The sequence below is a fragment of the Patella vulgata genome, chromosome 3 (genome assembly GCF_932274485.2).
Source record: "Patella vulgata chromosome 3, xgPatVulg1.2, whole genome shotgun sequence".
NCBI classification, from domain to species: Eukaryota; Metazoa; Mollusca; class Gastropoda; family Patellidae; genus Patella; species Patella vulgata.
The window spans coordinates 57,544,217-57,570,144 of NC_065881.2; the positions used below are offsets into that span (position 1 = coordinate 57,544,217).

Consider the following 25,928-nt stretch of genomic DNA (forward strand, 5'->3'; position numbering starts at 1 on the left):
TCATCTTCGACCTCCATCAAGGTATTCGCCTGATTAAAACCTACACCAAGTTTGAATGTTCTAGCTCATTTAAAAGGAGAGTTATTGTGTTCCAAAGTCTTGACCAATCAAATTGCTTATCGCTTTTCTTACCCTGAGCAGAAAATGCTCATTATCGAACTTAGTCAAGGTATTGATATGATAAAATTATACACCAAGTGTCCTCACTCTCACTTAATTAGATTAAAGTTATCGTGTCCCAAAGCATCAACCTATCAAATTGCTTATCTCTGCTTACTCTAAGCAGAAAATTCTCATCTTCTAACTCCATCACGGCATTCACCTAATAAACAACTACACCAAGTGTGAACATTCTAGCTCAATTAGAATGAGAGTAATTGTGTTCCAAAGTCTCTACCAATCAAATTGCTTATCGCTCTGCTTACCCTAATCAGAAAATGCTCATTATCAAACTTAGTCAAGGTATTGATGTAATAAAACTATACACCAAATTTCATCACTTTCACTTAATTAGAACTAAAGCTGGCGTGTCCCAAAGCATCAACCAATCAAATTGCTTATCTCTGCTTACCCTAAGCATAAAATTCTCATCTTCGTGACCTCTAGAGGGTCCACAACATTCATATACCTTATTTTTATGCTATTTGAGTACGCGGGGCGGCCATTTTGTCTGTCAGTTTTGGTCTGATTTTTACGAAATTCGAATTCAACCATCCTTAGGGTGTAACGCTGATATATTCAAACGGTTTATGAAATCGGATAAAATTTATAACCTCTATAGGGTCCACAAGCAAAAAACGTGATTTTCTGTACAATCAGGGGCCCTAATTCAGGAATTTACAGTCCGATAAGTGCGGATATCGAAAGGAACCGAGATCTTTGGGTTATAAACTTACATTTCAAGTTTCATCAAAATCTGAAGTAAATTGTGACCTCTAGAGAGTCCACAGCCTTGATATATCATTTTTTACGCTATTTGAGTACGAGGGGCGGCCATTTTGTCTGTCAGTTTTGGTCTATCTCAACTTTCCTTAGGGTGTAACGGTGATATACTAAAACATTTTTTTAAATCAGATAAAAATTATAACCTCTATAGGGTCCAAAAGCTAAAAACGCGATTTTTCGTACAATCAGGGGCCATAATTCAGGAAGTTACAATCCGTTATGCTTGAATATCGAAAGGAACCGAGATCTTTGGGTTACAAACTTACATTCAAGTTTCAACAAAATCGGATAAAAATTGTGACCTCTATAGGCTCCACAAGCTAAAAATGTGATTTTTTTCGTACAATCAGGGGCCATAATCCATGAAGTTTCGGTCCGATACATGCGAATATCGAAAGCAACCGAGATCTTTTGGAGATAAACCTATATTTCAAGTTTCGTCAAAATAGGATAAGAGTTGTGACATGTAGAGTGTCCACAAATAATTGTGGACGTCTGGACGGACAGGGGCGACGACAATATACGATACGTCCACATGAAAATGTGGGCGTATAAAAAAACGATCACATCATTTAGAAGGCCAATCTAATTGCAGCAAATTAGACCAATATTATTACTTTATTGGTAAAATCTGACGAGAAATCTCCATGTCATAATATTTTACATGGCTAGAAATATAGTAGTCTATATAGCTCCCCGTGTTAGAATCAATAGGTGGAAAAGAGAAAACACATGCTTGTTTTCAAAGCGAATCAAAGAACAATTTGCAGATATTAAATATAATGGACTGAAACCGGTTTAAATAGGTTTTCATCTTCCAGGACACGCGAGTAGAAATGTTACGATACAAATAATTGGGCGTTTCACGACTGCGACATAAATGATATGTCACACATTGGATAATATTGAATCATTTTAAATCAAAATTGATTCACACCTACAAACTTTCTCAATGGATGGCTATACAAAAAAATTTAGTCACGAAGACTCTAAACCTTCTTTATTTATATCTTTATGTACTGACCCAATTCCAGCCTTTGGATGGTTTGTTTCAAAATGGATCAAGAACCCTACTCCTAACCGTTTTTTAGTTGCATTATTTAAAGTACCAATGACTGCTATCTATTTTATCATCTTATTGACAATTAAAGTTATATGATATTATTTACATTCTATACATTACTGTGTATTTAGAAATTGCCATGAGTTACAACACGCGTGTAGTGGCAATGAGATGTTTGTAGTCATACACTTCCAGGGATTACACTCGATAGACAAATATTTAAGCAAAACTCTTAATGTTTGTATGATTACTGTAACGTAAACATAATCAAAAGGATAACCAATACAAACATAATCAGTTCATGATTTTTGAATGTTCACACTGTTTTCACAATCTTCCCACAAGATTTATTTTACTAAACTATGTATTAAATATTGAATTGAAATTTGATGCATCTTCTAAATATAACAATCAGTTATTTTCAATTTCAGCAAAATTATTATCTTTACCCCCACTCATACATACGCCTTCTATCCCCCCCCCCCCACACCACAACATTTGTTGACATTAACATCAAAAATCCTTACCGAACTAAGAGTTGTCGATTTTAATTCACCTTTAAGAGTTTGGATTTCAAATACTTCAACATTGAACTAAACTTTACAAGGTGTAATCACTGATTCAATTAACTCACAGGCCACCCACATGATTGTGTAAGTTGTAACAGGAAAATAAGTTTCCGATTTAAGCTTTGTGTAACCCATTTTCCAGTCATGCAAAGTTCCTTTGGCATAATCAGTTGGTTGTGTAGTTATACAGGATATCTGTGCATTTTCATAAATACATTGATATGTTATGTTACTCTAACATAACAAAACAATATGGTGTTCTGCCTTTTGATCAATAATATTAATACAGTTGGGTTTATTATAACAAAAAAGACTCAATAACCATGGAAGACTAGTATACTTTTGTCAGAGAGAGAGAGAGAGAAGTGGGGTTTAATGTCCACTGGACACAGACTAGGTTATTTCTGGACTAACACATGGTTTAATCTTATTTCAATAATTCGCTTGCGCGTAGGAGTCTTTAGCAGCGGGAGGAAACCGCAGGACCCTGAGAAAACCCACGAGGTTGGACAGGCAACCCTACTGCTTGTCACGTACAACCAGGGATTTAAAACCACTTTTGTTGTTATTTTTCATATAGGTCACTTGTTTTCTTATATATATATAAATACTCTTCAAAAAAAGTAGGGGATATTGAAATGCAAATACCTATGCAGGTTGTGATATGATAAATAGTCATGGACACTTGACATGCTTTGAGAGTATTTCACAGATGAAGAACTTATCGCCCCAACAGAACCACTGTTGATGAAAACTGCTGCGTGCTGGTTTATCCTATCAATGTTGCTTTCCTATCGGTTCTTGCATAAGATTTACTGTTTAGCATATCTTTGCTTTAGTGTGTTATGTTTAATTTGCAATGAGACGTCTTCAATATGATGAACGTCTACGTGCTATTGGCATGCTTCAAATGGGTTCTACACAGCCAGCAGTAGCCAACAAGCTTAATGTGTTATAGTCTGTGATCAGCAGACTGTGGAACCGGTACCAACAAACACACAATGCTGATGATAGACCAATGAGACGTCTTCAATATGATGAACGTCTACGTGCTATTGACATGCTTCAAATGGGTTCTACACAGCGAGCAGTAGCCAACATGCTTAATGTGTTATAGTCTGTGATCAGCAGACTGTGGAACCGGTACCAACAAACACACAATGCTGATGATAGACCTCTTTCAGGTCGTCCTAGAGCCACTACACAAGCACAGGATCGATACATTCGTACACAGGTCCTGCGTACAAAGAGCGGCCATTTTGTCGGGCAGTTTCATTTCGATTTTCCCGAAATTCGAATTCAACCTTCATTATGGTGAAATGTTTAAACAGTTTTTAAAATCGGAAAAAAAATTTGTGACCTCTAGAGAACCTGCAAGCTAAAAATGCGATTTTTCAAACAATCAGGAGCCATAATCCAGGCAGTTACGTTCGGATATACAAGATTATCAAAAGGAACCAAGATCTTAGTGTGTAATGGTGATATATTCACATGTTTTTTTTAAATCAGATAAATATTGTGACCTCTACAACAAGCTAAAACATGATTTTTCATACAATCGGGGCCATAATTCAGGAAGTTCCCATCTGATATCCCCGAATATCGAAAGGAACCAAGATCTTTGGGTTATAAACATGCATTTCAAGTTTCATCAAAATCAGATCAAAATTGTGACCTCCAGAGGGTCCACAACTTTGATATACCAGATGTTTACACTAATTATGTATGAGGGGCGGCCATTTGGTCTGGCAGTTTTGGTCCGATTTTCACGAAATTCGAACTCAACCAAAATTACGGTGTAACAGTGATATGTTTGAACGTTTTTTTTAAATCGGATAATATATTGTGACATCTAGAGGGAACTCAAGCTAAAAACGAGATTTTTCGTACAATCAGGGGCCATAATTCAGGACGCTATTATCCGATATGTGCGAATATCGAAAGGAACCAAGATCTTCGGGTTATAAATTTACATTTCAGTTTTCATGAAAATCAGAAGAAAATTGTGACCTCTAGAGGGTCCACAACCTTGTTATACCATATTTTTACGCTATTTGAGAACAAGGGGCGGCCATTTTGTCTGTCAGTTTTAGGCCGATTATCACAAAATTCGAACTCAACCTTTCTTAGGGAGTAACAGTGATATACTAAACTGTTTTTTTAAATCGGATAAAAATTATGACCTCTATAGGGTCCACAAGCTAAAAACGTAATTTTTCGTACAATCAGGGGCCATAATTCAGGAAGTTACGGTCCGATATACGGAACCAAGATTTTTGGGTTATACACTTACTTTTCAAGTTTCAACAAAATTGTGACCTCTATAGGGTCCACAAGCTAAAAACGCGATTTTTCATACAATCAGGGGCCATAATCCATGTAGTTACGATCCGATACATGCCAATATCTAAAGGAACCGAGATCCTAGGGAGATAAACCTATATTTCAAGTTCCGTTTTTATCGGATAAAAAATTGTGACCTGTAGAGTGTCCACAAACAATTGTGGAAGGAGGGATGTCCGGACGGACAGGGGCGACGACAATATACATCCACATGAAAATGTTCGCATATAAAAACAATAGGATCCTTCTCATGAACTATTAACACAGTGATAACTTTTGCCTATAGACCTTCCACAAGATTTTTCAAATTTATCAAGGGCCATAACCCCAACATCTGAAATTGCTGAAATGAATAGACTTCATCATCTCATGAACATAACCACTAATAAATTCAAATACAATCAGATAAAAACATTAAATTGTAGAATGTCCACAGCCGATATATACAGTTGGACAGACTGGGGTGACAACAATATATGATGACATTTTGATGCATAAAACATAAAGGTGCATAAATAGTGGTCTATTTCCTTCACAGTTTTAATACAAAGTGGTCGAAATTGATCACCTTAGTAACAATGATGTATTTAATGGTGTAATGAATGTGTCATAGACAGAAGTATTACCTCGTAGCTTCAACAGCTCGATCACGTTCCTTGGTTAATCTCTTTTCTTTATCTTCCCATGATTGTTTCATCTGTCCAACCTGTTGTTCTAAACTACTGATCAGATTTGATTTTTCTTTCCATTTATTATTTAGAACACTGAAAAATCATCCCCAGAACATGTATAATGGAAGTTTATTTGAATTGTGCGTTTGTTTATGATTTCTGCGTATTATGTCATGTCCGTATATTTTTTTTTTTTTTTTTTTTTTTGTGCAAATTATGTGTGGTGCAGTCCCAGTGCACTTACTATTTAATAGAGCTCAATGATTTATAGTTTACAAACTATAGCGTTTTCAACTTCTTGATATTCTAGTTATATATGTAAATGTAATTAGATTACCGGTATTTTGTAATAATTTCCTAGTGTCAAACTAGTTATCACTAATATTTAGAACCACTTTAGTCAAAGTATAACTTTTACCTATGAGCATTTTGGGATTCATCTAATTGGATTTTCAAGTCTTCTATTTGTTGTTTCAACTCAGTCTTTCGTTCTTGCAATCTTTCAACCATTTCCTGTAATATTATAAAAATAGAGCTAAAACCAAACAAAGAAAAAATAATTAGTCTACAAACAGCGCAAGTTACGTTCACACCAAACTTATGTACATCTGTTGAAATTCAACAGAAACACACTTCCATCTCTTAACATCAAGAACTTTAAACATATATGAACATACTGTTCTTGGTGATCTTGTCAAGTTGAATTCGCATGTTTATGAGGAAAATTAAATACTTTGAAAAAGATTTTCCTGTTTTAATTTTGCTTAAAATATGCAAGGTTTTGAGATTAACAGACCTTAGATGAAATTAATGATCTAGATCCAAATTTTATGAAAATTGGTCAAGAATTCAACTCTATAAACTAAAAACAACCTTTTTTAGCCAAATACTATTTCTAAAACTTGCATGAAAATCTGTGACAAAATTAACTCTGTAGAATGAGTAGTATGGTAATGAACATTTATTAATAATCATAGCAGTCTAGTGCTATAACTCTAAAACTACCTTTGCAAAAATGTAAAAAGGGACCATCTTTAACCCAAAAATAAATATCCCTGAAAAATGGTTTCCCTACTAGTACTATAACAATTGATGAACATTTTTCGGGAAACAAGTTGAATAAAAAAAACCTCAGTAGATTAAGAGTTATCAACAATCGAAGACCAGGGATCATAAATCTATGAATATGAAAAAAAAAGTACAACAGTTACATTGTGGTTCTATGCTTTGATCTAAAACAACACTGGATATGATCAGTATTGAATTGGAAAAGAGCATCAACATGTCCCTTTTTAAGAGATAAATCTTTCTCAAACACATTTATTTTTCTTTTGATTATTATTCTTAGTTTTGACTCATCTAACATATATAGGCCAAACGGGTATTTAGGATAATGTTGCTAATGTTATCAGTACTACAGTAGCAATTTTAACATCAGAGTTGTATTGAACAAACTCTTAAGAAATTTATTGCATTTTTTTTTAAAAAATATAACTGGTAAGTTCTGTCCCAAAAATCAGGGAAGTTTTGGGAGTAGGCACAGTCTATGTGGTTATTTAATCTCCCACAACCCTTTAAGCTCAGGTAGGTTGTGTTCATGATCATGAGCCAGCCTGTTAAATTTTTTTTTTTACTCAGTAATCTAGTGACCTGGTGGAAGCAACAAAGGGGATATCATTATATGCTATATGTATTGATACTACATATGAAGTGTTTTTCCTTGCTCAATCGGATTTGTCCTCTTGTATTTTTGTATGGTTGTCCTTCAAGTGGTGACTAAGAATAGGTTGACTTTCTGTAGTTCATCATCACTGTCTAGTGACCTTTTTCAAGATAGCAAATATGATTTCTTTTTACTGTATATAGATTTATATATATATGGCAAACATTCAGATCAAATCATAACTATTTGAATTTCTCAGTGAGAGTGATCACAAGAAATTATGGACAATGGACTAACAGACAAGGGTGATGACAATGTACCACCACATTTCCATGTGGGAGTATATAAACCTAATAAAAATAATGAAGAGTCACTACTCATCTTAGAGAGACAATGATAGAGAGTAAAAAGCCAAATAAATTAATATGGAAACCATACTCCTCAGACATCTTTTGTAGAGGTGTTTTTCTAAACAAGGCTGGCCTTAAAGACATTTCTATTTCACCTAAACCATCCGACTAGCTAAAACCGCCCCTGACTTAAATTATTTTATTGCACTTTTCTGTGATCTTTTGTCAACTTGAAATATATCAAGAAAGTTATTACCCTTTACTATGGCTATGGTTTGATTCATTATTGGAACTGGTTAATCCAGACGAAAGCGTCATAGATGCTGCAACTCAATATCCATTTTCGAGTAAAATGAAGGCACAATCCACACGATTGTTAAAAATGTGTTGAAGGAAATTCATACTTCAATTTCGTCACAAATCATGTTTGAGTCATATCTTACTAAAAAATTAAACCCCGATGTTATCAGTATTGATTTATGTGCCCACATGTAAAGAAGCTCTTCGAATTTGACCTTTTTTAAAAAAAAAAAAACCTTTAAGAAAAAAAAACGACCTACAGACTCTTCTCATTGATTGTGGATCGAGTTTAGTGAAATAAAGATATTTTACGGTCAGCCTAAAAAGAAGGTACAGGTAGGCCCTGGTCAAATAAACTAAAAATTAAAAGTCAAGTGTGTGGCGTACCATCACACTCCTTGCGAAGGCCTTAGACACAAACAACACTCCTGGGCAGTCTTCTGTAGTTCCCCCCCAATATTTGTTTTTGAAAAAACAATGCCATTTATTATTAGCAAATTGGGTTCATCAAATGAAGAGGGATTGTCAGCATGGAATACATTCAATACACAAGCAGAATGTGCAAATGACCACCAAGAATAATTTCACAAAGATTTCTAAATTGTATTACATATATGTATGTATCAAAAGGACTATTATATTTAGACAGCCAAATTGAATAGTTTTGAGTTGGAAAATGATTTTTTCTTCAGATTTATCCAGAATATGTCTGTATCAGATAGGAATTTTCTAATATGAGAAATGATGATTTTGAAGGATATAACAATAGGAATCTGAAACAAGTAAATGCTATGGAGTCTGGTATAGAGTCTGATCTTTAAGAAAGAACAACAATGTTGTTATTTAATATCTCAACATAGCCACATGGAATCTGAATTCAGATTATTAAAAAGTTTAATCCATACAGTAAAACTGTTTATATTAATTAGTTGCCGGAATATTCCTGTCTGAAATGCTCTTTTGAAATGAGACAACTCCCATAAAACAATTAACGTTACATGATGGTAATTCCTTTACCAGAAGCAGACATGAATTACAAAGGAAATATCTATAAATGTCAAGAAATCTTCTTTAAAATAATAATAATAATGTATATTTAAAATAAGCTCAATAATCTATCCATATACGCATACTCAAAGTGCTACATTTAAGGAGTCTCTCATCAATTAAAACACACATGAAACAATCCATTTCTAATCTGGATAAGAGAATCTAAACAAATGAGCTTTTACTTCTGACTTACAAATTGTGAAAACTGGAGATTCTCTTATGTTTACTGGCAACCCATTCCAAAGGCGAGGAGGAGTAGCACTTAAACTGTTATCACCAAATAGTTTAGTTTTGTTTTAGGAACAGCAAGTATATTTTTGTTATTGAGGTTTATACTTATAGTTTGTCAAAAGTTCAGACAAATATAAGGGGGTAAGATCATTTTGACATTGATACTTTGTGAAATAGCTTTATTTAATGTCTGTTTCCACTGCAGTGATATTAATACTAATGGCAGAACTGGATCTGGGGTTCAACAGGCAACCAGTGAAGAGACTTTAACACCATTGTTATATGTTTTGAAGTTCTTGTTACAGTCCTGGCAGCAAAGTTCTCGATTCTTGTTTGCATAATTAATATGGGACAGTATTAGTGCTTGAACTAATGTTGTGATGAGGTGGCGAATGTCTCTGATGCAACGCATATACGCATATGATAGAAAAATATATGGCACAATTCATCAACGTGTGTTTCCATAGTAAGTGTTGTCTCAAGGAAAACATGAAGGGTTTTAAAGCTGACAGAGAAGTCAACCACTGGATTCTTTTCTGTTATTTTCCATAGTTTAAAATATTAGAGGTTCAAATTAACATAGCTTTGGTTTTTTCATCATTCAATTTTCGACTGTTGTATGTCATCCAGGACTTAATGGACTGTGAACATACTGCCGTACAATTTAAGGATTCTTTAATTTGAGTGTGGTTGAAAATGTCAAACTAGCCTTCAATGTAATTCCTTATCGAAAAGGAAGGTAAATAATTATTGTCTGGGGTCTCAATCTTCTAAGTTAAAGCCACTGATCATCATTTGCAGTTTTCAGTAATATCTAACTTTTCACAGCTTATCCACATTAAAATGTACTCAAAATATCACCAATATATAATTTCCTGGCTTGGATTAGGCCAGATAAAAACAGACCCATCAAATACTTTTCGCAACGACTTTAGGTGAAGCTGGCTGGCTTTGACCCTTTTCCTGTTTATAAAGTAAGTATGTAAATGAAAGGATGCCAAATAATGACAAATTTTCAATTCATTATATATCACTGTAAATTCTTGAACTATTTTTGGACTGATATTTCATTTAGAGATACAACTTTCACAATATTGTAGTTTGCAAATGCTTATAACTGTCCCTTACAATTAAATAAATCAGAGACATTATATTACCTAGTTTGAAGTGGATGGAACGTTTAAATACTTAAAACTGGAAACTATATTTATCATTATCATACAGAATGTTACTTGGTAATACTTGTATGTGGTTATATCCATATATACCTTGAGTTTTTTGTTGTGAATGTTTAAAATTTACAGTAGAAACCCATATACAACACAAGGTAGCTAAATGAAATGAAATGGCGTTTAACGTCCTACTGTTCTGCTCCGACTAGGCTAATGAAGACGGGCATATGCCATACAGTATGCTATGAGGGAAATTTTGCTCAGGCAGCGGCACTATGTCCTACTCGAATTCCAACTGCCAAGGGATCTTTTTACGTGCACGCCAATGTATACATGGTACCTCAGTTTTCCGTCCCATTCAAATGACTAGACAGCTGTCCTTGTCAGGCCCTCCGTTCTGCACCACTGACAAAGGGAAACCAGGGCTCGAACACGCCCTCAGATCTATAAGGGTCGAGTGTTATTTATGGGAATATAAATGTGATTGTGGCCAATTATCCCTTGTCTATAAAGTGTGCAATTCTGTTTGTACTTTTTCAGGATTATTAAAATTACAGTTAAATCTGCAAATTGGATGGTGAACTGAATGAAGCTGCATTCGCCATGTGGCTGCAGGATTCAGTTGTTGTATTTGTGTCATGTACAGGGGAGTATCAATTTTGGGGATTAGAAACAGGGTGTGCATTACATAATGGATTTTTACGGAACTTATAGTTATCATTTAGAGGATTTAAATACAGTAGAATCTGTATTAAGCAGCCACTCAAGGTAATTTTCAGGGCTGACCGCTTAACAGGAGTAGCTTCTTAATAAAATCTCAGTGGTTTTTTTTTGTGCTGACATCAATTAAATATTACGCTTGGAAGCAATACTTGCATCAGTAAATTTGGCCGTCGTTTAATAAAACAAAAGATTAATTAACAGATGTATTCTACTGTAATACCATTCACTTATCCATAGGCAGATGTGGTTTTTAAAGATATTAAACTTCTTATTAAAAGTAGATGTCCTTTAAATTTCATACTTGATCTATTTCAATACTGGGTATAAGTCAGTTATTATCAAACCAGCCTTTGCCAGGCAAGATTCACCCACATTTTGCAAGAGATGGATAGAGAACAAGCTTAAAACATAATCCAGAAAGTTATGGTCTGAAATGCGCAAATATCGAAAGGGAATGAGATCATTGGGATATAAAGATATATTTAATGTTTCATCAAAATCAAATAAAAATTACATACTCTTACACTATTTGAGTACAAGGAACGGCCATCCTTCGAATTACATACTTTTACATAATTTGCGTACAAAGAGCGACTATTTTGTCGGGCAGTTTAGTTTCGATTTTCCAGAATTTTGAATTCAACCTTCATTATCGTACAATGGTGATATAATTAAACAGTTTTTAAAATCGCATAAAACAATCAGGGGCCATAATTAAAGACTGACATGCGCAAATATCGCAAGAAACCAAGATATTTGGGTTATAAACATACATTTCAAGTTTCATCACAATCGGATCAAAATTGTGGCCTCTTAAGGGTACACAACCTTGATATACCATATTTTTACACTATTTGCATACAAAAGGAACCATGATCTTTAGGTTATAAACATGCATATCGTGTATCATCCAAATTGGATAAAAATTGTGACCTCTAGAGTGTCAACAAGCTAAAACCTGACTTTTCGTACAATCAGGGGCCATAATCCATGAAGTTATGGTCCAATACATGCCAATATTGAAAGGAACCGAGATCTTTGGGAGATAGACCTACATGTCAAGTTTCATCAAAATCAGATAAAAATTGTGACAGGGGCGACAGCATCATACGTCCACATGAAAATGTGGGCGTAGAAAAATTGATATTCGTAAAATATAAGACCTTAGGAACACATGGTTCAAGTAGAGGTCAAAATATCTAACTATGATATATAATATTAGATAAAAGACTATTATAAAATTACTAATTGATTTGCCACGAGGGAGACATAATATAATTACATGTAAAAGTCTCATAAGAGTAAGACTACATTTATATTTCTATAAACTTTAGATTAAAAAAAAAAGACAGGTTGCCAGGCAATGAAACATAAGCCCACAGCAGCTAAATCGTCCGGGCAGTCAATAAGAGTTGTCGCATATTTTTACTTTTATCGGTAGTGAAACATTTATAATACACTAAAATCTGATTAAGATTAACAACTCATTAAGTAATTATCAGAAAATCATTAGAAATGATTATATTATAAGCGTAAACACAGTGTATAAATACTATTTTTATTATTATTATTATTATTATTATACATGTATTTATATAGCGCTGCTTTCACTAAAAGGGTTCAGTAGCGCTTTACAATAATTGCAACAAGTCGAATAAAATATAAAATGACAAACAAATGAAATATAAAGTGACAGTCAAATAAAATGACAAATAAAATAATAAAAATGAACAGGTAAATATATCACAGACTAATTAGCTAATTAAACGCGCTTTTAAAAAGATGGGTCTTAAGCAGATGATAACTATGGTCATAAAGCATCCACAAGATTTTTCAAAGTGATCACGGGCCATAACTCTGGCAGTAATAATCGGAAATCATTGACAATCAATAGGATTCTTCTTCTGATGACCTTAAACACTGTGTATGAATTTAAAGTCAATCGGATATTAACTTTAGCCTCTAGAGTGTCCACAAAGGGCCATAACTCTGGCAGTAATTGTTGGAAATCATTGAAAATAAATAGGCTTCTTTGTCTCATGACCTTAAACACTGTGTATATATTTAAAGTCAATCGGTTATTAACTTTAGCCTCTAGAGCGTCCACAACAAGATTTTTCAAAGCAATTATGGACGCCGGACAGACGAACGGGGGCGACAACAATATATGACCACATTTCAATGTGGGTGTATAAAAAACTTTCAAAAGAAATATTTCAATAAATAAAACAAAGTAATAACTGATCAGGTAAAACATACAGGTAGATTTCAATGTTTACCTAATATAGGATTTGATTAAAGCTATTTTTTCTGAGCTTTGATGTCTTTCATTCGTTTACAACATTACGGAAACAGTATTTGATTTCCAGAAATCCAATAGATTAAAAAGTAATTGCAAAAGGTAATAGGTAGCCTTAGGGAAACATTGCTATAACAAATGGTATTGTGTCATGATTATCAATTTTAGTAAAATATACTGCAACAAACACTCCAAACTGAAATAATGCATCTATAACTATTACTTCCTGTAATTTATTTTTTAAGTGCAGTAATCATGACCTGACCTCAGTGTAATTTTAAATAATCAAATCAAATCAAATCAAACTTTCTTTATGCACATTTTACAAATAAATCAAATCATTATAAACTCAATATATGACAAGCGGTCGTCGACATTTTGCAAGAGATGGACAGAGAACAAGCTTAAAAAAAAAAGCGATTTTTCGTACAATCAGCGGCTGTGTAAGCAAACTACTACACACTACAGCCCTCAGGCTACTTTCAGCTCATATTTTTTTTAATCTGATTTTGATGAAACTTAAGTTAAACATACATTATGCACGAGAGATAAATCTGCCTATTGCAGTTCTTTCTTTGTTATGTTATCTAAATTATTAATTAGACATTAATTAGCTTATCCAGACCATAATCAACTCTCGATGTCATCGCTAGCCTGCGATGTTTATTGGATTAAGTTCTGATTTTCTGTTCGACTTCCATTCATAATTTAATCATGAAATGGATAACCGGGACTATGTTTTTTTATCGTACCGACTTTAGTAATGATGATCGAGGCTAGGCCGAAAATTTAATCGCTAAAATCTCAGTTCAGAATGGATCAATTTGAATGAAATTTTCAGCAAATTCCCTTTACATTATCTAGTTTTTAATTATTATAGTGAGAACTTCCAGCTCTTTATCTAATCTCCCATAATGTATCTTTAAGTTTCATCAAATCAGATAAAAATTGTGACCTCTAGAGGGTCCACAACCTTGGTATAATGGTGATATATTTGAATGATTGTTCGTACAATCAGGGTTCATAATCCAAAATGAATCAATATTGAAAGGAACTGAGATCTTTGGGTTAAGTTCCATCAAAATTGGAAAAGTGTCCACAAACTAAAAATGTGATTTAAGATTTAACACACAAGAATTTTTTTTCCAATACATGTCAATACCGAAAGGAATCAAGATCTTTGCGAAATAAATCTATATTTCAAGTTTCGTGTCCACAAACAAAATGAGAATGTACGCACTGACAGACAGGGGTATCATGTCGTCATATGAAAAATAGTTTTATGGTTTTTATATTTTTTTTACAAAAAACAGAACTTTTTTTTGTTCAGGAAATAGGTATAGATTTATTAATCAATTAATAATGCAGGTCAATGTCATTAATTCTTCTCATATAGATTTTTTATGTATATTCTTTACATATTGCACCATATAAATTCCCTTATTTCTGTGCTTGTTATTAATTTTGATATAGCATTTTCACACAAATACTAGTATTATCATACAAATGAATGTTTAACTAAGAAAAATATATAGATTTTATGTCTTTACATATTGTACCCTGTATATTATCTTATTTTATGTGTTTGCTATTATGATATGACTGTATTTCTAACTAAGAAATAACAGGGTCATTATCCAGACAGAAATAAATAGTTCATTACAATTTTGAAAAGCTTATCTGAAGTTGGATTTAATGATGTATAATGACAAGCTGATATTTTCTACGAATGAGGACAAACATACTTATGATAACAGACTAGGTCTCAAGCATTTTGTATTGAAAGTACCCTGAGGAGTATATAGTTTGTGGTAGTTTGCATACACAGTGCATGATTTTATCTATGGGAGCTAATATCCAACATGATTTTAGCTGTTAGAAATATAAAACTTAAAAATACCGATTGCAGGGTGTGGAGGGCCCTCCCCCAACAGAGTAACAAGGGGCGGTGCCCTCTGTGATGGGGTCAAAAACGGCAATTGTAAAAAATCAGAACCGACTGCGAAAAAGTCTTCCAACTGTATCACAGAAATCAATCAACTCATCAATTTTCTTATTAGCAAAAGGCACAACTATAGCAAAAAGTTTCAATTCATAAAGGTATCTTGAAAGGTTCCCAGATAGTAAATGTACAGTAAATACAAAATTTATCTCAACTGAAACACAAATTAAATTAGTCAATCAAGAAGTTGATCTTTAGCAGAAGGCAATATCAGCATACCGATAATTTGATATATAAGTAAACCAAGTCGAGATGAACAGATATAACCCATTTCAGTAAGCTTCCCTTTAGCTTTGTTCAATGTGGGATAGAAAATTAGCAAGCTGGTTGTTATTCTATGAGTATGACAGAAACTTTCAATTACTTTCAACAAAAATATTAGACGACTCAGTGGTCAACATCCCATATAGTCCAGTTGCCAAACCCCATTTTAAGCCTTAACCTGAAAATATTGTCCACCTAATGTTTTTGGGTGGATTATATATCTTCATATGAAGATTAAGAATCCGGATGATGCCACCCTGGCACCCTTGGGGAAATTAACATATTCAAGATGGCCGCCATGAGGCATTTTCTGGTAATTAAGTGGGGTAAAATGTGCGACAGATTCTCTCGGAACTAGGTTCGAAGATGAGTTTTATAAGAATTAGACCCGTCGAATCCAGTGAGCTTGGGTATTCCTCCTAAAGGTGACGGCTAATTCCGCAAGGGAGCCAAATTCAAAATGGAGGCTTATTTTGGCTGGAAACTTATAAATAAAATGAAATGAAATGGGGTTTAACGTCCTACTGTTCTGCTCCAAACTGGGCTAATGAAGACGGGCATACACCATACAGTGTGCTATGAGGGAAATTTTGCCCGGACAGCGGCACTACGGCCTACTATTATATCGAATTCCAACTGTCAAGGGATCTTTTACGTACACGCCAATGTGTACACGGGACCTCGGTTTTTCGTTACATCCGAACAATTAGACAGCTGTTCTTGTCAGGCCCTCCGTCCTGCATCACTGACAAGTGAGAACCACGCCGGAAAATCTGGATGAACTTTCTCGGCCAATGCAGGAATCGAACACCCGACCTCCAGGCTAGTGAGCCAGCGTCTTACCCACTTAGCCACGTGATCCCCAGGAAACTTATAAAGTTCCCTAAAAAGTTGTGTAATATATTGAAATATAGAGTTAGCCGTCACTTTTAGGAGGAATACCCAAGCTCACTAGATTCAGCGGGTCAAATTCTGGTAGAAATCACCTCCATACCGTGGTCCGAGAGAAATTGTCCCAAATTGTACCCCATTAAATTAAATAAGTAACCAGAAAATGCCTCATGACGGCCATCTTGAATTTTTTTAATGCCAGGGTGGCATCATCCGGATTCTAAAACTACACATATTAAAGATATATAATCCATCAAAAAACATTAGGTGGACTATATTTCCAGGTTTGTCGACCTGCGGCCGGACTAGTGCCCTTTGACATGTTTTTCAAATTATTGAAATAAGTTACACAATCCCTGTGTAATTGGTAATCAGCAGCAAACTGTACTAATAAACAGTTACCATCAATTAAAAATTAACCAAGGTGTCTGTTTCAAACAGTTTTCCCATGGATATTTACAGTTGAGATTAACAGTTGGGTCACTAGAAATTATTGCCAGCTTCAGTAAATAGGTTCAGTAAACTTCCATTCCCTTTTACAGACTTGAATAAAATATATTTCTTTATGATTTGTCAGGCAGCAGAACATATTCTAAATAATATTTGTGATTACAAAAAAAGAATAGTTTCCCATGCTAAATATTTCCCATATTTAATTCACGTACATACAGCTTCAGGTATTCATTAATATTCCTTAATAATTACCTGTCTTGGTTTAAACGATACAAAATGAAAGGAAAATGCCTATAGGAATATTTCATCATATCTAATTTTTAAACATGTATATCTTCTTGAAATGAGGGTGGCTTAATCCAGCACTTGTAAGAAGGCATGGCAGACTTATTATCAAGTCTTTGTGTTTGTTACTCACACATGGATAAATTGTTCAGTTTTTGCACCAGATTTGACCTTTTTTTACAACGTCTTTCATATTATAGACCTCAGAGATCAAAGTTTTGATTTCCATGTGAGGTCATGGGAGAATACAACTTTCGTACTAAGCGGCCATTTTGTCGGGCAATTATGATCTGATTTTTACGCAATTCAAACTCAACCATCATCAGGGCAGGGCTGAGAGCAAGTTAAAATTTTCTATAACTGAAATTTTAAAGTTAGCAAGTTAATATGAGTTAATTATCAAAGCTCCTAAAACATATTCATTTTTGTACCCAACCTATTTCAGAGATTGAACAAAAATTATTCTTGATCATTATTTTTAATCTGGGCTCCAAATTCTGGATCAAATTTGGTGGTTCAAGGGAGACTGGAGATGTAACTAAAGTGACAGTGGCAATGTGGTCTTCTGGATGATATTTTGCATGAATTAGGCCCTTTCATGAGTCTGTATAACGATTTTCCAGCCCAATATGCATATATCACATTACAGAGTGTTAATGCATTAATCTCATTTCTATTAATGTGTTAATCTCATTTATACGTTAACAACTGCTCTCTCAGCTCTGCATCAGGGTGTAACGATTATTTAAACAATTTTTGAAATTGGATAGAAATTTTAATGAAATTCCAACTCTATCATTATTATGATGTAACGGTGATATATTTAAATTGTGATCCACAAGCTTAAACTGTGATTTTTTCGTAAAATCAAGGGCCGTAATCCAGAAAGTTACAGTCCGATATGCGCGAATATTGAAAGGAACCGAGATCATTAAACACATAATTTAAGTTTCATCAAAATCAAATCAAAAATGTAACCTCTAGAGGGTCCACAACCTTGATATTACACACTTGCATACAGAGTGGCCATTTTGTCCAGCAGTTTCGATCTGATTTTCACAAATTTTGAACTGAACCATCATTGTGGTGTAACGGTGATATATTTTTAAAAATTGGTTAAAAATTGTGACCACTAGAGGAACCAATAGTTAAAAACGTGATTTTTCGTACAATCAGGGGCCATAATCCAGGAAATAACGTTCCGAACTGAGATCTTTAGGTTATAATAATAATAAAAATAATGTATTTATATAGCGCCTTTTTTTCCAGTAAACTGCTCAATGGCGCGGAGTTGTCTGTCACATAAAATGTTGTTATATTGAAGTAAAGAGAGGAGTCTTTAGTCTCTTTTTGAATTCTGCAATAGTTCCTTCTTCTTTCACATGTTGAGGTAGCTTGTTCCACAGGACTGGTGCTGCTACAGAGAAAGCCCTATCACCACACGATACGAGATTTGTTCTCGGAATATTGTTCTTTCATGGGATTTTATTTGAATTAGGCCCTGGAGATAGTTTGGAGCTGTGGCATGAAGACACATTTTAAGTTTCATCAACATCAGATACAAATTGTGACCTCTAGAGTGTCCACATGCTAAAAACATAATCCATGAAGTTACTGTCCGATATATGCCAATATCGAAAGGAACCAAGACCTTTGGGAGATATACCTATATTTCAAGTTTCGTCAAATTCGGATAAAAATTGTGACCTGTAGACTGCCCACAAACAAATTGTTAGAGGCGACAACAATATACGTCCACATAAAAACAATCGATTGCCATACAAGATACACCCACATTTTGCAAGAGATGGACAGTGAACAAGCTAAAAAAGCGATTTTTCATACAGAGGCCATAACCTAGGATGTTACAGTCCGACATGCGACTACATCAAAATGAACCAAGATCTTTGGAATATATTTCAAGTTTCATCAAAATCAGATAAAAATTGTGACCTGTAGAAGGTCCACAACCTTGGTATTACATACTCAATACCGGTACTTTTACACTATATGCATAAAAGGAGTGACCATTTTGTCGAGCAGTTTAGATCCTTTTTGACGAAATTCAAACTCAATCATCATTAGGGTGTAACGTTGATATATTTAAATGGTTATTAAAATCGGATTAAAATTGTGACTTCTAGCGGTTCAATTGTGATTTTTTGTATTATCAGTAGCCATAATCCATGAAGTTAAGGTCTGATACATGCCAATACATTGAAAGGAACTGAGATCTTTTGGAGATACTAAATTTCAAGTTTCGTCAAAAGTGGGTAAAAATTGTGACCTGTAGAGTGTAAACAACCAAATGCTGAAGGACAGGGGCTACGACAATATTCATCCACATGACTTTGTTTTTTACTACATAGAAATGTAAGTGTATAAACCCAGAAAGCATGCATTGTGTGAGAAATATCTTCTTATGATTCAATCTGAACAATCTTAACCTATCTGACTTTGTTTAGCAGTAGTTTGTGTTGTTGGCACTCGGATCATGAACTGATGCAATATCAGAATTTCACATGAAACCCACAAAATAACAACTTAATCACAAAACTACTGGTAATCTATATAATCTATCTCCAAAACCTTTTTTTTTTTTTTTTTTTTTTTTGTGGAACCGGATATTTTTACCATATTATCTCAATTTCACCTTGGCTTTTTAACTGATTATAGTGTTATCTTTTCAGACTGCTTCTACTCGATTTATTTAAAAGACTGATTTTTCCTCACCCATCAGTTTATCCTGATTAAACTGACTGATAGATTTCTCTTTAGCTAACCATTTTTTTACCTGATTGTCTTGACTGATAGATTTCTCTTCAGCTAACTGTTCTTCTAAAGATTTCTGAATTCTCAAAGCTTCTTCTCTAGATTTTCTTATCTCCTCATCTCTCTCCAATAAACCCTACCAATAAAACAACATATTAGTTAAAATTATTAACAACCGGTTGCCATGCAAGATATGCCCAAATTTTGCAAGAGATGGACGGAGAACAAGCTAAAAAAAAGCGATTTTTCGTACAATCAAAAGCCATAATCCAGGAAGTAATAGTTCACAATACGCGAATATCTAAAGGAACTGATGAAATCTCTGGGGTATAAATATATATTTTAAGTTTCATCAAAATTGGAAAAAAATGGTGACCTCTAGGGGGGCACACAACCTTGGTATTACATACTTTTACACTATTTGCATACAAGGAACGGTGATTTTGACAGACAGCTTCGTTTCGATTTTAATGAAATTCGAACTCAACCATGATGTAATGGTGATATATTTAAACAGTTTTTAATATCGGATAAAAATTGTGACCTCTAGAGAATCCACAAGCTAAGATAACAATTTTTAGTAGAATCAGGGGCCATAATCCAGGAAGTTACGGTCCAATATGCGTTAATATCGAAAGGAATCAAGATCTTTGTGATATAAACATATATTTTAAGTTTCATCAAATTGTAACCTCTAGAGGGTCTACAATCTTGATATTACATACTTCAACACTCTTTGCTTACATGGAGCAGCCATCTTGTCAGGCAGTTCGGGTATACTTTTCACAAAATTCAAAACCACAAACCTTTCGATATTCGAACATTTCAGACCATAACTTCTTGGATTATGGACCCCTTTGAGGTGTACACACTTCAGCCACACTAAAAAAAGTCATTCACAGCTGACATGACGTCATAGTTACTAGGAAAATGACGACCGGCTAGTTCCTTTTTCCTTTTTGGAAACCGGTGGAAGTCTGACGGGGCCAAATTGGGTGAGTAAGGTAGATGGTCATTGAGTTCGAAGCCACAATCATGGATCGTTGACATGACAATCACCGTTTTATGAACAGGAGCATTGTCTTAGTGGAACAGGAAGCCTTTAGTAAGCATTCCCAGGGGCTTAGCTTTCATAGCTTCACGCAACTGTCTCAGTAGGTCAGATTGTTAATCAGCAGAATACCTTTGGATTCCCAAAATACTGAAGCCATCACCTTTCCAGCAGAAGGAACCAGCTTAGCTTCTTTGGGGGCTGGGGACTCTGGATGCTTCCATTGTTTAGACTGAAGTTTGGATTCTAGCTGAAAGTGATCAATCAATTAAGGTCTCAACCATGGTTACAAATCTAGTTAAAATATTACCAGGATCTACTTCAAAACGGCACAGATTGTCACAGGATATCAGGAATCTGACATGTTTCGGATCTGCAGTAAAGAGCTTTGACACCCATCTTGCAGAAACTTTTGTCATTCCTAACTTGTTGACGATAATGTGCTCAACCATCTAATGAGAGATGCTACATCACTGGCTACATGTCAAGTGGTCAATCAGTCATCACCACGGTAAGGTTTTTTTTGGAATGGCTGGTGTTGATGGCCTTCCAGGATCTGGGTCATCGTCAAGGCTCTCTCTCTGCCACGCTTAAATTCTGCAGCCCACTTTTTTATTGTGAAAAAGGAAGGAGCATAATCCCCTAAAGTAGAGACCATGTATCTGTGTTGGGGTTATTCCTTTAAGTTGAAGGTACTTAATTGATGACTGCCCTATAGCCATTTTGTACAAATTTGGTGATTTCAATGGGTAGGTTAACAGGATGGTTTGGTACGAAGACAATAATAATACTACAGTTGCAGTTCTTATGTCTGTGATTCATTTAATGATTATGCTTGTTGGTGGCAAAAGTTTGCTTCAAACCAGTTGATCTATCCTTTTCAGGCTAAGAACATTTCAGCCCTTGTGTGTTGTCGCCAATGTCTTCATGTTCATTTACATTTGTTTGTGGACAATCTAGAGGTCACAATTTTTATTCGATTTTGATGAACCTTCAAATATAATGTCTAACATATCTCAGATAGGTTCTCATTTTGGAGTTAATCAGACAGCAACTTCTTGGGTTATGGTGCCTTAACTTTTACGTATAATTGTAAATATGTACAAGTACAAAAGGTTGTGGTCCATCCAGATGCCACAATTTCGGGCCTGATTCAAACATTCAGATGAAACTAGCAATATATGTTACAGAGACATTATGTAAGATTTAAATAAAGAGCTGCCAATTCTCGCTAAAATAGTTAAAGATAGGTTGCCAGCCAACAAAACATATGCCCACAGCAACTAAGTCGTCCGAGCATTCAACAAGAGTTGTCGCTTATTTTTTCTATTGTCGGTAATAAAACATTTATAATACACTAAAATCTGATTAAGAGTAACAACTCATTAAATAATTATCAAGACCTTAAACTCTGTTTATCAATCTAAAGTCAATTGGATGAGCATCCACAAAATTGTGGACGCCGGACTGACGGACGGACAGGGGCGACGACAATATACTACCACATTTCAATGTGGGCATATAAAAATTAGATTAAGCAAATTGAATATATTGAAAATTTCATTCAGATTACTTTATTCTGAGAGAAGTTATCACCGTTTGTCTATTATCGTAACAGCGGTACTTGTTATTCGACAATAGAATCATTGGATTATAACAAAGTTATTGTCTTTGAACTCCATCAAGGCATTCACCTAATAAACAACTACACCAAGTGTGAACATTCTAGCTCAATTAGAGGGAGAGTTATTGAGTTTCAAAGTCTCGACCAATCAAACTTCTTATCGCTCTGCTTACCCTCAGCAGAAAATGTTCATTATCGAGCTTAGTCAAGGTATTGATGTAATAAAGCTATACACCAAGTGTAGTCACTCTCACTTAATTAGAACTAAAGTTATCGTGTCCCTAAGCAGAAAATTTTCATCTTCAAACTCCATCAAGGCATTCACCTAATAGACACCTACACCAAGTGAACATTCTAATTCTAACTCAATTAGAATGAGAGTTATTGTGTTCCAAAGTCTCGACCAATCAAATTGCTTATCGCTCTGCTTACCCTGAGCAGAAAATGCTCATTATCGAACTCCATCTTCGAATTCCTAATAAACACCTACGCCAAGTTTGAACATTCTGTATGGCGTATGCCCGTCTTCATTAGCCCAGTTCGGAGCAGAATAGTAGGACGTTAAACCCCATTTCATTTCATTTCATTTATTTTCAAAGTCTCGGCCAATCAAATTGCTTATTGCTCTGCTTACCCTGAGCAGAAAATGCTCATTATCGAACTTAGTCAAGGTATTGATGTAATCAAACTATACACCAAGTTTCATCACTCTCACTTAATTAGAACTAAAGTTATTGGGTCTTAAACCATCAACCAATCAAATTGCTTATCTCTGCTTACCCTAAGCAGAAAATGCTAATCGTGTGGCGAACGGACAGACAGATAGACAGATGAACCCATTTTAATAGTCCCCTGCTTTTTTCGAAAGGAGGGGGACAACAGTAATCGAGATGAGTAATAGTTATATACTCACTATATTTTTGAATTTTTAATATCATTCACCATATCAAAGGGTTTGATGGTCGAATGGTTAGCACATGCGCGCTGTATCATAAGGTTCTGTCATTGAGTTAACTGCCGTGGTTTCGATTTCCCGGTTGTACGTGAGAAGGAGTAGGGCCGCCTGTACAACCTCGTGGGTTTTCTCCGGGTCCTCCGGTTTCCTCCCACTGCTAAAGACCTCTACGTGCAAGCGAATTATTGAAGTAAAATTGAAGCATATGTTAGTCCCGAAATGACCTAGTTTGTGTCGAGTGTACGTTAAACCCTCTCCTCTCTTATTCACCATATCTTAATATTGGGTATATTCCTTGTCAGACCATTGAAAAATTACGTAGTACATGTCTGGAATATACGCCCGAAGTAGCATCGATGATGAAGCCCATATAAAAAGAATTGAAATGAAATGAAATGGGGTTTAACATCCTACTGTTCTGCTCCTAAACTGGGCTAATGAAGACGAGCCATATAAAAAGACTGTGTAGTAAAAACGCTATTGATCTATAATAAAAGCTTGTTTATTTTGTTCATCTAATATAAAATAAACGAATCAATTACAAAAATTTCAATCATTCTGTTTCTGATCTCACCAACACTTTGTATCTAAATGTTAAATATTTAATAGATTAGACCAGCTACATTAGCAAAAAATTTGATGGATTGATATGTATCAGATAGGATAGGATTACATAAAACAATATAAATAAACCTATACCATTAGGACACTACTCTTAGTCTAAGTGCATACATAACAAGCCAACAGTGATGCTGATGTCCCCGGTCGAAATCCCAAAATAAATAGATGACACATTAATTATTTGCACATTTATCTTTTTCAAAAGTATCGAGCAATCAAACTGATTATCTATACTTATTCTAAGCATAAAATGTTCACGATCAAACTCAATCATGGTTTTGTCCCAAAGCATCGACCAATGAAATGTTTAGCTCTGTTTAGCTTTAGCTGGAAATGCTAATCATTGTACTCAGTCAGTCAAGACATTCACCTAATGAACATCTACATCAAGTTTAAACATTCTACCTCAATTAAAAGCAGAGTTGTTATGTTCCAAAGTCTTGACCAATCAAATTGCTTATTGCTACTTGGCCTAAACAGAAAATTTTAATCATCAAACTTAGTCAAGGTATTGATATAATGAATTTATACTCAGAGTTTCAATGCTCTCACCCAATTATAACCATAGTTATCTTGTTTCAATGTCTCAACCAATCAAATTATTTATCTCTGCTTAGTGGAAAATGCGCATGATCATAGTCCTACAATCCAGGGGGGCAGCTCCTAACTTTCGGGCAATCTGACTTTTCGGGCAGACGGGCAAAGTGAAAAATAAATTATTATTTCATCTGGTTAGCAAAATAAAGTGCCTGAAATCTAATAAAACACTAATTTTACTTTTCTTTTAATTGAATATCACAAATTTGTACTGAATTGACTATGGATTAAAACATTTTGTCTGCAGCCTCTCTATTTTGTGCGACATTTTTAGGGCATCGATTATTATCTGCAACAATGTGATTGGATAGTTAGAATTCAGGTCGGCATAGAGTGGGATTTCGGTTACAAAACCATTAGAGAACTTTAGAGTTGCTAGAGAAGCCGAAAAAAGGCATTTGTGGTAGTTAAATTTTCAAAAAGTTCTCCGGGAGGGCAAGGCCAACCTCCTACCCCACGAAACAATTTATTGGTTGTTGGGGATTCAGGTCAGCCACCAAAGTTAGGCTATATTGGACCACACTGAAGTTGCTGTATTCACAGACTGAAATAGCAGGAAAAAGTGTTAGCAGCATTTAAATTTTCAAAATTTTCTCCCGTGGACTAAATGATTGATTGGTTGATTGGAATTCGAGTCAGCCATCTTAATTAGGCTAAATTAGACCACCTTGAAGTTGCTGTATTCAGAGGTTGGAATAGCAGGAAAATGCGTTTGCGGCCGTCAAATTTTCCAATATTTTCTTCGGTGGGGGGGGGGTGTGTGTCCTACACGGTAAGCTCTATTCCTTCGCTCTTGCAGAAGACCGCCATCGCCCTCTGTAACCCGAAATTTTTTCAGGCATTTCGGATTCTGCCCCCCTAACTATCATCAGGCCCGTACGTCTATGCGCATGATCAAAGTCTGTCAAGTCATTCACCTAATAAACACCTACACCAAGTTTGAACATTCTACCCCATTTAGAAGTAGAGTTATGGTGTTCCAAAGTCTCTACCTATCACACTGAAGTCTTTACTTTGCCTAAGCAGAACATGCT

The 25,928-nt window shown here is 34.9% G+C and overlaps 1 protein-coding gene across 4 annotated transcripts in view; it reads right to left on the reverse strand.

Annotated features, from left to right (window-relative positions):
* LOC126816534 (leucine-rich repeat and coiled-coil domain-containing protein 1) overlaps nt 1-25,928 on the reverse strand; it is a 298,988-nt gene that overhangs the window by 11,958 nt on the left and 261,102 nt on the right. For all 4 annotated transcript variants that reach the window (XM_050543169.2, XM_050543168.2, XM_050543170.2 and 1 more), the window contains 3 exons: nt 20,069-20,182; nt 6,010-6,104; nt 5,547-5,684 (listed from right to left, as the gene is read on the reverse strand). In XM_050543169.2, coding sequence (XP_050399126.1) covers nt 5,547-5,684; nt 6,010-6,104; nt 20,069-20,182 — 347 coding nt within the window. The remainder of the gene's footprint in view (nt 1-5,546; nt 5,685-6,009; nt 6,105-20,068; nt 20,183-25,928) is intronic.